The 13,121-nt window shown below is 44.0% G+C and overlaps 1 protein-coding gene across 3 annotated transcripts in view; it reads right to left on the reverse strand.

Annotated features, from left to right (window-relative positions):
- MYLK (myosin light chain kinase) overlaps positions 1–13,121 on the reverse strand; it is a 741,434-nt gene that overhangs the window by 35,105 nt on the left and 693,208 nt on the right. For all 3 annotated transcript variants that reach the window (XM_029605228.1, XM_029605226.1, XM_029605227.1), the window contains 2 exons: positions 3,182–3,334; positions 1,172–1,295 (listed from right to left, as the gene is read on the reverse strand). In XM_029605228.1, the coding sequence (XP_029461088.1) occupies positions 1,172–1,295; positions 3,182–3,334 (277 nt within the window). The remainder of the gene's footprint in view (positions 1–1,171; positions 1,296–3,181; positions 3,335–13,121) is intronic.

Below are 13,121 nucleotides of genomic sequence, written 5' to 3' on the forward strand. Positions count from 1 at the left end.
GTCCCTGGTTCTGAAAAGCCCTATTTCCTGCAGGGGTGAGTGAACCAGGCTCCCTGGTGTCACCCCTGACGCTGCCACTAGCTCAGCCGGGTCCTCAACCCTGGCAGCGGCCTCAACCGGGGGAGGGTAGTCCCCTCAGGACCTCTCAACTCCCCTGGGAGGCAGGGCAACCAGGAAAGAATTAAAAAGAAACCCAATTTAGCCCAGAACAATCAGACCTAACAAAAAACTAACTCAAAAAACCAAACCTGACAAACACCAGAATCAGGTCAGGAAGGGCTGTGACTGGACCTGCACCATCTAGTGGAGACAGAGTAAGACTGAGGGGCTGTGACTGGCACAGGGGCTTATATATGGCTCCGCCCACAAGTTTTAGTCTGTCTCCATCTACTGGTGCGGAGTCACAACCCAGGTGTCCTGGACTGATCCTGGTACGTACAGGGAACAAAATGATTACAGGGAAGGCCTGGCTTCCTTATGAAGAGAGACTACACAGGTTAGGCCTATTTGGCTTGGAGAAGAGATGACTTAGAGTGGATATGAGAGGTTTTATAAAATTATGTGCAGTATGAAATTGGATAATGGGGCATGGTTATTTAAATAGGACTAGGGGAGATTCCCTGAACTAACAGCAGAGTTACATTTAAGAGGTGTTTTTTTAAGTTAGCACACAATAAGGTTATGGAACTTGTTGCCAGAAAATGTGGTTAAGGCCATAGCATTTTTTTTTTAAATTTTAGCAAAGATAGATAATATTTGCTTGATCTTGCCAAACTATGAGGAGAAAACCCCCACAGGGAAATGGAAAACTAAGGAAGAAAAGGGAGCTGCAGGTTCAGCTGCCTGCATCTGCTGGAGACAGACAAATACTGAAGGGATGCAGGGTGGGCTCTCTCCTGATGTAGGATACCCTCACAGTTTTGGTCTGTCTCCACCTGCTGGACAGGAGGCTCAACCCACGGTCTGGACTGATCCGGGTACGTACAGGGAACTAAGATTAAAACGGTTTGGACCAGTTTCTGCAGGACAGATCCATAAATAACTGTTTATCAGACAGACTTTGATTTCTCCACCTTTAATTTTGTGAGGAGAGCAACATGAAACAGATTTTCCTATTGGGATTTGCCCGGTGCTTTCAGGCAACCCAGACTGCCCAGCCTAACCACAATACCTGCCATTTTCTTCTCGCCATATATTTCTTAATCCTATCCTTGGACAGCGTTTTGACCTCCATGGTTTTGGTGTCTTGTTGCAGCCAAGAATGCTGAAGGCACTGGGGACAGTTCAAGCGGTTTCTGCTCACAAAAGAGACAAGAAGACACTCAGTGTTTCTGAAGCAAAACATAGTGCATGGTAGGGACATGGAGGAGAAGCACCTTATCATATGGAAAGCAAGGACTTTAATCTCTGGCGAGATTTTTAATCTCATGCAAATCATGCAAAGCTCTAAGCTCAAAGAAGTCAATATTCAGACACAGTCTGGATAGCAAAGTTAGCCGGATAAACTGTACATTCAATAGTGCAGCCACACTTAAAGTTAGCCAACTAACGTTCGGGCAGCTCTGTGGCCTCACCACTCAGCTGGCTAAATCTTCCAGCTAACTCCGAATTCCAGAGTTAGGAGGTTAATTTAGGTGACTAACTCAACTCCTCCCAGTTACGCCTCCTGAACGCCCCTAACTTATCTAACTAAATTCTAGCCCCCTAACTTATTAGCCGGCTAGAATTTATCCAGATATGTGCGCAAACTTTAATTTAGCAGACTGACTTCTGAGTTAGCCTGCTAAATGCTTTTGAAAATGGGCCTCAAAGTTGTTGGTTGGTCCAGCCCTTGCTGGTGGGTTTAAGAATCAGGCCCTTACCATTCGGATCCCATCACGGTGGTAGAGAAAGCATTAAGTGCCGTTCCAAACAGGTCAGTTTTCAAAAGCTTTACTCATGTGCGGGTAAAAGTGAGGGTGGGCAGCTTTCGGACAGATGCATTAGCTGTAGTAAGAGAAAGTATTCCAGGGGGAGATCATTTTTAGGTCGGGAAGGGAAAGCAGGTGCACATGATGGCGCGCACTTTGTACCCATCGCACATTTCCTAGGGGAAGTACGTGCTTACGTTCACTTGGAGAACCGGTACATACACAGTCTGTCCCAATGCAGACACTTTGAACATTGCCCTCCCCAAAATGGAAAACAACCTTTAAGTGCACCTGAACCAATGTGATCCTGGATAAAGCTACTAAACCTCTGCCTCTGTTCCCTTCCTTACCAGTTCCAGAAGTACATGTGTACAGAGTCACTGCACGTTTGCTGATGCTCATATTTTCCAGTAAGATAAATACACTTAAATGTTCAAAACCACTAAACTGAGCCTAAAAACTCCAAACTGAGCCTAAAATTACAGTGCTGTGTGCTTTGGGCTGTCCCCGCAGTAGGATCATGTTTTAGTTTTAATGCACCTTCATCATTATATTATGGATTACTGTGCATTACAGTGGTTTAAACAGTCAATAAACACCCCCCCCCTGGCAGGTTACCCAGAATGTCTTCCATCCTGTAGCATTATCACAATCTAGTTTTACATGGCTTTCTCTGTCTTAAACTCATACCATATGGAGGAAGAGGAAGGGGAAATAAATAATGAGGGTTGATATTCTGCAGCAGCAGAGCAGACTGAGCACTGTCTAGATATTTATCCCCACTTAACAGGTTAGGTGTGCAGCTGCGTGAATATCCAGTTAAATCTGACCACACAAAACCTGGGGCTTTTTAATACAGTATGCCCATTTGTGCAGATGAAGTTGCTTGCACAAATTAAAGCTATTAGCACTGATCCTTCCTTTGGCCAGCAATATTTGAAAAGCACATCCTAACCCAACCCATTTGTCGTCCAGCTAAATCTGTATGCAAAGCAATTTTGTGTGGACAGATTTCAGTTGGAGAGAGGGGAATTTTTAAATGCTTAGGTTTATTCGCTTTCAAGATGATTTTAACGACATAAATCTGTTGACTATCCACCCCTTACACAGTACAGTGGATGATGAACGGTGACTGTGGAACATCGCACTACAGACAGTGGAAGCTTCCTCTGCCTGCTGACGATGGGGAGGCCCACATAGGACACCTGCTTCTGCTAGACAGGATATAAATGCCTAATCACCACATTTAATGTTTTTTTGAGAAGCTTTACTTCATGTCTTTCTTCAGGAGACTGCTGATGAAGTTCTTGGCGTCCTCAGAAATCTCGTCAAAGGCTTCGTCGTCAAAATCCCACGTTGCTGAGGTGACATTGGCTAAAGTTTCATTGTCGTTGTCTCCCATGAATGGAGAAAGTCCGCTAACGCTGTAAGAAGAGAAAAAAAATAAAAAGCAGAAGAGAGATCACTGCAGAAAACCAGTGCTGGTAAATTCTACCACATACCTCCACGTTCAGGCCCGCTGCTGCACATTTCCTAATGAAGAGACTTGTCCATCAGGGTCAGCCTTTTACGAGATTTATACACCCCCTGTACCCATTCATTTTGTCAATAAAACCTTTGAACCTGGTTTATAAAAGATAACGTTGCTCTTGATGTAAAATAATCAGTTTTGATTTATGCCCTCTGGTCTGCCAATTTACATCTACTGTGAACAGATGCTCAATTGCTCATATATGTGTGTGTGTGTGTGTGTGTGTGAATGCACAGAGTAAGTAATATATTTTACTAATACAAACTAAAGTACAAAGAACTCAGAGGTGGGAACCAGAATGACGTTTCCAATTGGCTTCAGACAGTTCAGATGGGCATTTGTTTTATTTTTATTTTTTTTGGTAAGCGCTATTATTTTTTTTTCATAAACATTTTTATTGAGTCTGTAATTGTGCCTTTATGGGATTGGTATGCTGAGTCTTCTCCTGCAATATTTTTCAAAAGGAGATAGGAGAAAACCGAGAATGGAGAGGAGGAGCAGCACTATTATTATTGTTTTCTATTTCATTTCGGTGCATTGCAGAAATTTGCAGTCCTTCTCAGAGAAGGACTGTAAGGCTGACTGTAAAAGGTTTTGGGACGAGAGTGGAAATAAGAGGTTGGACACAAATGCACTGCAAGGAAAACAGAATTGTTTGGTCCAGCTAGAGCAGAACTTAGGTCTCCAAACAAACAGGCCGACGGAGCGCACTGTTAACCTGCCCTTGGACGCGCGTTTTCCCTTACCCCTTATTCAGTAAGGGGCGGAAAACGCGCGTCCAACCCGCAGCACCTAATAGGGCTGTCAACATGCAAATGCATGTTGACGGCCCTATTAGGTATTCCTGCGGGATACAGAAAGGAAAATGTGCAGCCAAGCCACACATTTTACTTTAAGAAATTAGCGCCTACTCAAAGGTAGGTGCTAGTTTCTGCCAGCACCGGGAAAGTGCACAGAAAAGCAGTAAAAACTGCCTTTCTGAGCACCCTCTGACTTAATATCATGGCAATATTAAGTCGGAGGTCCCGAAGAGTAAAAAAAGTAAAAAAAAAAAAGAAAAACAAAATTTTAAATGGGCCGGCGGCTGTTGGGCCGAAAACCGGACGGCTCAATTTTGCCGGCATCTGGTTTCCGAGCCCGTGACTGTCAGCAGGCTCGAGAACCGACGCCGGCAAAATTGAGCGTCGGCTGTCAAACCCGCTGACAGCCGCCGCTCTGGGTCAAAAGGAGGCGCTAGGGACGCGCTAGTGTCCCTAGCGCCTCCTTTTGCCCGTTTCTACTGCACCACCTAATTTACATACTGAATCGCGTGCACCAGCGAGTGGCCGGTGCGCGAGCCGGGAGAGCAGGCGTTTGTCCGCTCTCCCGCGTTTTTACTGAATCGGCCTGTAAATATCTTGCAAGGAAAGAAGTAATTCTGCCGAATAAGAAGTATCTGTTTTATAGAGGGGTGAAAGGACTTGTGGCTGATACCTTTCACTCTTTGCTCCCATCAAAACCACAGAAGAAAAAGGAAGCACATTTTCACATTACAGCCTTTTCGCTATCCTGTCAGGCTCTCCTTCCTCCTTCGCGTACATTATCTAAAAATCATAGGACAAGCATTGGCAGGCCATGTGTTCTTGCAATAGTTCTGTGCTTTGAGCATGCTACATTTCTTCACAGAAAGAGCAGCAGAGATATGAAAACAGCTTCACAGTGAAGGCAAAAAACAGCAGCAGGATCCCGGAAAGCATGGGCTAAGCACAGAGGATCCTTAGCTGCAGGGAAGTGAACTAGAAACCAGAGATTATTGGGGGGGGGGGGGGGAGGGGGGGCTGAAGCATTGCAACAGGAAGGACTAGGTGGGTCCTTATCTGCCCTCATGTTCTATGGGTTCATTAAGTCAGGCAGGTTGGGAATTATCAGCTACCACCAGGGGGCAGTTGTGATCAACTTATTTCTTCTCCTTTTATTTCACAAACAGGTTGACTCAAGCACATAAGAAGCCTCCACAGAACTTCACAATCACACACACACACACAATTTCTATTTATTAAAAATGTGATTTCTGCGCTCTTCACATGATATGTCCGAGGTGGGTTACAAAGTAAACCCACGCATCACCCATGCCAGAACTAAACCTTTTGCTCTACTCTCATATCTTTGGTTTAGAAAACTACAATACAGATGTGTTTTACCCTTAAGGCTTTGAAAAGAAAATAATCAGCATATCATATTATAGCAAAGCACTGAAAAGCAGAAAAATCTCATATGTTTGCTGTTGATAATTCACCTGTTAATAGGAGTGGAGGAGCCGCCTAGAAGTTAGAGCAGGTAAGCTCAAATCCTGCTTCTCCCAAGGGTGCTCCTTGAGTCCATGGGCAAGCCACTTCACTCACACTTCTGCCTCAGGTATAAACTTAGGGGGGTCATTTACCAAGCATTTTTCCCATATGCACAGAATGTGGAGAAAAGCCTTAGGGGCAGATTTTCAAAGGGGTACGCGCATAACCCCCGAAAACTCGCCCCAAGCCCCGGGACGCACGTATGTCCCGGGGCTTCCAATAAGGGGTTGGCCGGGGGTGTGTCTGGGGGGCGTGGCGGTGGTCCATGGGCGGGGCCAGAGGTGTGATGGCGGTCCGGGGCGGGGCTGAGTGCTCCGGCACCCCGGCCTGTGCCGGGGCAGGGAGCTGGCAGCGCCCGAAAGTTACGCCAGGTAGGGGGGGGGAATTTAGTTAGGGCTGGGGGATGGGTTAGATAGGGGAAGGGAGGGAACGGAGGCAGGCTGCTCGGCTCGGTGCGTGCAAGTTGCACAATTGTGCACCCCCCCCCCCCCGCCGGGTTGCGCAAACAAATCTGCGCCCTCGCGTAAGTTTAAAGATTTGCCCCTATGTCAATCAGGACCTTAGATTTTAAGCCCTAAGGCAGAGAAATATTTTCTGTGCCTGTTTTATGTTTTGAGCTCAGATTTGGAAAGGTGGGCAATTCTAAAAACATGCAGCATGGGCAAAATGCCTCCCTTACCTAAATTATCATCTTGTGCAGTTATGTGCCAAGCAGTATAAAAGCAGCTGGTTTAATTCTTTCTTGCTAACTCCAAGCCTCTTTATTTGTTTTTGTCTGTGTCTTCACTATACAGTAAGCTCTAAGGAGCAGGGACTGTCTCCTATATGTCTCTGTACATTGCTGCGTATGCTTGGTAGCGCTATACAAATGAATAATAACTATTATCATGCAGAAAAAAAGATTAGTTAAGGTTCCAAGGTTTATGGGTTTGTACATGAGAATTAACTACCCTAATGCTCAATTGCCCTTATTTGTGAGCAAACTTGTCAGTAGCCAAAAGAGCACAATTCATGATGTTCTTGTTTCTGTACTGTCCATGAACAGCTGCTATATAGTACTACTATTTATCATTTTTAAAGTGCCACTAGACATAGGCAGCATTATGGAGCTTGCAGTCTATTGAAAACAAACACACAGGACAAACAAGATTCCTGAGAGAAGAGTATTTATTGTAGACAACCTTGCGTATGGCCCTTATCTTCTTTCTTTTGGTATCACTTACTGCATATCATACAGATCCCTTGCTGTGACCCACAACTGCCACCATCCTGCAAGCATCTTCCATTCCATAATACAGATCTCTGTTTACCATACTGGTCCTGGAGAAAACTGGAGTCTTTCAAGATCATTACTAAATTGCCTAGTTTTGTGCATGCTATTGCAATTTCTGCATGCTATTTTGTTCTACTCATTAAAATGAATCAGATAGAAAAATATCATGCAAAATTTAGCAATGTAATATTTTACAAAAAAAGCCAAACAAACAAAAAGCCATTGAGATGCAGTTATTTAGTTTTGTGAAACTAGCTTCACAAAAGCAATTTAGCGTGTCATTTAACTACACAGATAGAGGTGAATTTTAAAAGCCGAGCACGTGCATCAATCGGGGGATGCATGAATAAGTTGTGCTCGTGTGTGCCAAGTGGATTTTAAAAGCCACTGAGATACGCGCGCATCTCCCGTAGTGCTCACATCTTGGAAAGTTTTCAAAAAGGGCAGGGCATGGGCGTTTCAGGGCGGGAACCTGAGATGTGTAAATACTTACACGGCCTGGCGCATGTCAAGGCTCCCCGCCGCATAACTTTACTTCTGCTCTGGATGCCGTGTAAGTTTAAATTTAAAGAAAACTAGGCAGATCTGCAGGGTTTTAAGGGTCGAGGCTAACTGGAGGGAGTGAAGGCTGTCAAACCAGCAGTGGTTGGAGGAGCTCTCTCTTAACTGGGCATGAACTGGTAAAACTGGAAATGGCGTTGGTGCATGCCTTTTAAAATCTCCCCGTTAAAAGCAGGATTTGCGTTCACATATGCGCTCCCACTCAAAATTTGGCACACGAGTGCATGGCCAGGCTATTTTATAACATGTGCGCATGTTAGAAAATAGGTGCATGCACGTGGGTTTGAAAATTACTGTCCCTTAGTAAATGAGCTTCTTTGTTGCTTCATGCCAAATTTTAGTCATTGCAAAAGTGAACAACTTTGCAAATGGTGCATTGCATGCTATAATGTCAAATAGTGTATATTCTTGAAAATAACATGCATTATTTCAGGTCTTAGCCTGTAAAGCACGGTTTGTGGACTTTTTCACGATTTAGTGTATCAGCCTCTTCATGCTGTAGCTTGTGGTGCTTTTTAATGAACCGACAAACAAGGATGTTGTCGTACACGAGCTTCTGAGAGCACACAGACCTTCCCTTTGGAATATTCATCTTTTTTTTGTTGGTCCATCAAAAGGACTCAAGAAATGGTGGACAATTATAGGCTAAAATAAGTAAGTCAGAAAACCTCAGAATGTAAATTGCAATAATAATTTGACCCAGCTGGATATGCCACAGCTTAATCCAGGCAAAATCGCAAAATGCTTTACAAGCAAAATCACAGAAAAGCTGCAGCCTTCTCTTAGGTAGTGTTGGGCAGCCATTTTATATATGCCAAGAGAGTGCACAACTGTGAGGTCTGCAAAGGCGGAAACTGTTTGGGACACCAGGAAGAACTCCCCAGATGTGAGATCTTTACATGCCGCACATGCAGGACAGCTTGTCTATGTCACACCTGGATCACGTTAACACTTGAGGATCTCCAAGGAAAGATCCCAAAACATTCTAAAGGGTTTCCAAAGACTTTATTCATTAGGAACAGTCTACAAAAATGCCGAATTTTAAGTGCTGAGATTGCTAGATTTGCAAGTGTGAATGTGACCAGGAGTCTTCCGATAATGTAAAGAAAATGGATGGGCCAGGAGTAAGAGAATTATTAGAGAGAAACTGTAGAACAAATATTTATTTATGTTCTGGTGATTGTGGGATTTTAGAACAAGATCAGCATGAAGATTGGTAAATTTTGGATCGATCAATATCTTTAGACCCATCTGTACATATGTTGGAAATGATAAAGAATGATACATTTACTTTATGGAAAATGTATTAATTTAAGGTCATCATAATACTTATGGCTATACAATGGAATAGTCAGCAGGAAACAGGTGACATTGCCTCTGTATAAGTCTTTGGTGAGACCTCATTAGCAGTAGTATGTACAATCCCAGAGATTGCACCTTCAAAAGGAGACAGACTGAATACAGTAGATCCAGAGGGCAGTTGCCTCCTGTGCCGATTTCTGGCTGCTTCTCATTTTGCTTCGGGCCCACGCTACCGCTCGGGGCAGCTGCTGCTGCCGCCGCTACCTTTTCGTGCAGCATGCCTCTTTCTTCTTCCCACGCACCCCACTGCACATCACTTCCTGTTCCGGGCCAGGGTGGGGGCAGGTGCGGGAAGAAGAAAAGGCCCAGCCGTAGTTGCCAGCCTCCACTAACACTGCTGCCGTTCCCATCCGGGCTTGAACATGCTGATAGTCTGGGCTGCAACGGCAGCAGTGGAAGATCGTCCCTCTCTCGCTCGGTGAAGGAAGAGGGGGGAAGAGCAGCGGGAGACCGGTAGCACCCGACACACCAGCCGCTGCTTGGCGACACACCGGTTGAGAAGCGCTGAATTATGGACAATCCTGCATGGTTGGACAACAGGTGGTTTGTTTTTAACCATAACAAAGTTTTGACAAGTTTGTGAGATACTTTGCAAGGCAGAGGTGCATAACCCTGGTACCTGAGGGCTGCAAACAGGCCTGGTTATTCAGGATATCCACAATGAATATTCATTAAGCATTTTTACATACATGTGGCCCGAGAACCAGGTTATTTTGCATGGGTTGGTCACTTTGAGGAACAGCCTGGTGCAGAGGACAGAACTGATTTGATACGCAATCAGTTGCCTGTATTCAGGCACAGGCAACAGAGGCAATTGCCTAGGGCACCACATTTTGAAAATGCTAAATACCCAGGCCAAAGGGAAATGCAAGAATGCCAAGGAGGAGCCTGCTCTAGCAAGGAGCACTGCTAAGGCACTCTGGGACCCTGGAGGGGAGTGGGGGATAGAGAGACTTCACTCACCACCTGAGCTCCAGGGTCTCCCATCCCCCACTCTCCAATCCTGCCAATGGGTGCCCAAATCTTAAATCCAATCCCGTAAGCAATATAATTCTCAAGCTCATGAACAGGAGAGTCAAAGTTGTGTTTAAAATGTGAGTTATTTTTTTATCAACAGTCAGTAGTTTATAAAGCGGGTGCAGGTAAAAAAAGAAATGGACGAAAAGTATGACTTTGTTAGGATACATCAGAAATACAAAACTTCTAATTTGCATAATAAAGCCTTGAATTAAAAAAATATTTTTTAAAAGAGAAAGTGACAAACAGGCAAGTGTTTCCTTTTTATCCCCACTTGGGCAGCAATTTGAATGGCTTTTCCCCCCAAGACTGTCGTTCTCATGAGAGTTTGCAGACCTATCGGCTGCCTCTCACTAACTTCCAATTTTGAACTGTTTCTTGTACACTGAGGTAGACCAACAACAAAGAAATGGTATTAACTGTAGTGGTGTAGGGAATCAGTCTAAATCAAGGACTGGCATCCCTGGTAGCATGAGAAGACCTCTCTCCCAGTTCGTTACTGCCTCTGCAATGCTGGCCCACACTCATTTTCAGAATTCACGTGCCAGCTTTGCAAATCTCGTGAAGTAGAGTGCGGGCCTGCAAATTCTGAAAATGTTGTGAGGGGGTGGGGGGGTGTTGAGTGGCCAGACATGGCAGGATGTCACAGAGCTCTCTCCTTCCAGAGACAGGGCTTAACATGGTCAATACCTTCCTCAGAGACAGTGCATGTTTGTTTTTTGTGACACTTTGCCAAAAAATGTTGCTTTCCCCCTTGTTTTAAATCTTTCTCTTGAAATTCTTCCTGAACATATAGTACTTTCCACTCAATCAACGCTAAGTAAGCATGCAAGGCCAGATTTCCTGGTACTCATGCATTTATCCCTTCCCCCACCTCCCCCAGTGACATCCACCCTAATGTCTCTCCATATCAAGATTTTGAGCTTTACAGACATGCTTCATCATTGTGTTTCAAAGAGCCCTAATCGCTTCCTAAGCACGCTATAAAGTCCATTTGCCTTAGAAAGTTAAAGAAATGGATCAATATACCTGGACAGTGCTAGTGAAAACAGTCTATATCAATCTTTTGAAAATAGGCTATGGTAGGAATGGTAGAACCTCCTCTGAACTGGGCCAGCCTTCCTTGGGCCTGGACAGCTATGAGCAGCCCTAGCACAAGTGTTAATGTCAGTGCAGCTGCCTGGGGAAAGTGACTCCTCTAGTGGGTTATCACTGTACAGTACAGACTATGCAATGTTGGTCTCTACCCACTGCGGTCAGCACCTTACTGTAAGGATTACAATCACTTAGCTTCACTCAAACCTCAGAAACTTTAAAGATATGAGAAAACGCAATAAAGCAAATGTTTTCACATTTTTTTTTTAAATCTCCCCTATATTTTGCACACTGTAAGAGCTGCCCAGGAAGGGGTAAAAATGTAATGGAAGGGAGAAGTGAAGAATTCCCAAGGCCTACAATATTTGAGGGCATTATCGTTGCTGCAGAAGGTAAGCGAGCACCAAGGCTTGCAATGGTTTGAGCATCAGCTCTCCCAGTGGCTGTGCCTTTTCAAAAGCAAAGGTTAACTAGAGCTTTATTTGGCGCATTTTATCAACTAAACAAAAAAAGCCCAGAACCTGCAAACCATCCCACTATATACATTCACTGTCTGCCCTATTATGCTCCCATACTGTTTTGTTTTTTAATTACTTATCTGCTTGACCACAACAGTTACTCGGTTCCTCTTTTGCTAACCATTTAAAGTAATAAGGGGCAACCATTGCTTTGACAGATTATGGAAACAATTTCTAACTTGGAATGCAAGAGTAAACTGATAAAGCTGCGATCTTTGTGCTCAAAAATGCATTCTGTACTCAAGCCATAATGTTACAATTAGATTAACATCTAGAACATAGCTTGTTTACTAAAGCCTCTCACAACCTACTTAACTTGGCCCTTTCCTGGAATCATACACAATATTTGTTTAATATGAACTTTACAAGTTACATTTTTAAATTGTGCCCACAGTACTGCTTTGTGTCGGACAGGATGCAATCAGCTAGTTCAACCCTTTCCTTGATTGTACTGGCGGCTGTTAATCCTTTTCAGTTAAGACTGACAGCAGCAAATACTGGGGAACCAAAGGTAAGAGCAGGGATGGCTCAATGACAGGGATGAGTCTTGCTGTATGGGAGACCCGGGTTTGAATTCTCAGTCCTGCTTCTCCTTGAGTTGGCAGGGGCTGGCGATGACACAGGAGCAGCTTGGACACCTACTGGGTGGGGAGACAGCAGCCCGGACCCGCAGTGATATGTGCAGGCGGTATGTGCTGAGGCAGTGACACTATGCACACCATGCACATAGGAGCTAGTTTCCTCCATCAGTTTTGACAGGCACTATAAATATATATATATTTATTAAAGAGACTGGGGGGAATGCTTAATAAAGTTTAATTCTCAAAGCTAAACAGGCTCATCCTCTACAAATTCCTAACTTTGCAATTCTGCTGTGCCATACGTCTGGAACAGATTCCCCAAGTCGCTGCGTCATGCTCCCTTCTCTGGCCACATTCAAATCCAGCCTAAAAATTCACCTTTTCAGTGCTGCTTTTAACTCCTAACTGCTTTTCTACAATACATACACTTCCCATTGATTGGTCTGTCTTGGATGTTTGTCTTGACCAGATTGTAAGCTCCACAGAGCAGGGGCTGTACAGCGCTGCACATGTCTAGTAGCACTTTAGAAATGATAAATAGTAGTAGTGGTAGAGATATTTTGCATGTACCCTATCAAGAGTTCAGTTCTTTTAGGTTTAATAACCTAGTGCTTAGTCCCCTGAGTGTTCACAACCCTGTTATGTAACTCTTACGGTAGCCCTATTTTAAAGAAGAAATATGAAAGTAAAATGTGCGCACTCAGCTAGAAAGAATAACCTGATGAATCCACCTAAAAAACTATTTATAAAGTACAAAGACTAGGGGACATTCAATGAAGTTACTAGATTTAAGACAAATAGGAGAAAACATTTTTTTTACTCAATGCATAATTAAACTCTGGAAATTATGGCCAGAGGATGTGGTGAAAGATGCACATCTGTGAAAGGCTTTTTCGAAACTGGTAGATTATGATTGATGAACCCAGCATTAGGATAATGTTATTAG

Source organism: Rhinatrema bivittatum, chromosome 6 (assembly GCF_901001135.1).
Source record: "Rhinatrema bivittatum chromosome 6, aRhiBiv1.1, whole genome shotgun sequence".
Classification (NCBI taxonomy): Eukaryota; Metazoa; Chordata; class Amphibia; order Gymnophiona; family Rhinatrematidae; genus Rhinatrema; species Rhinatrema bivittatum.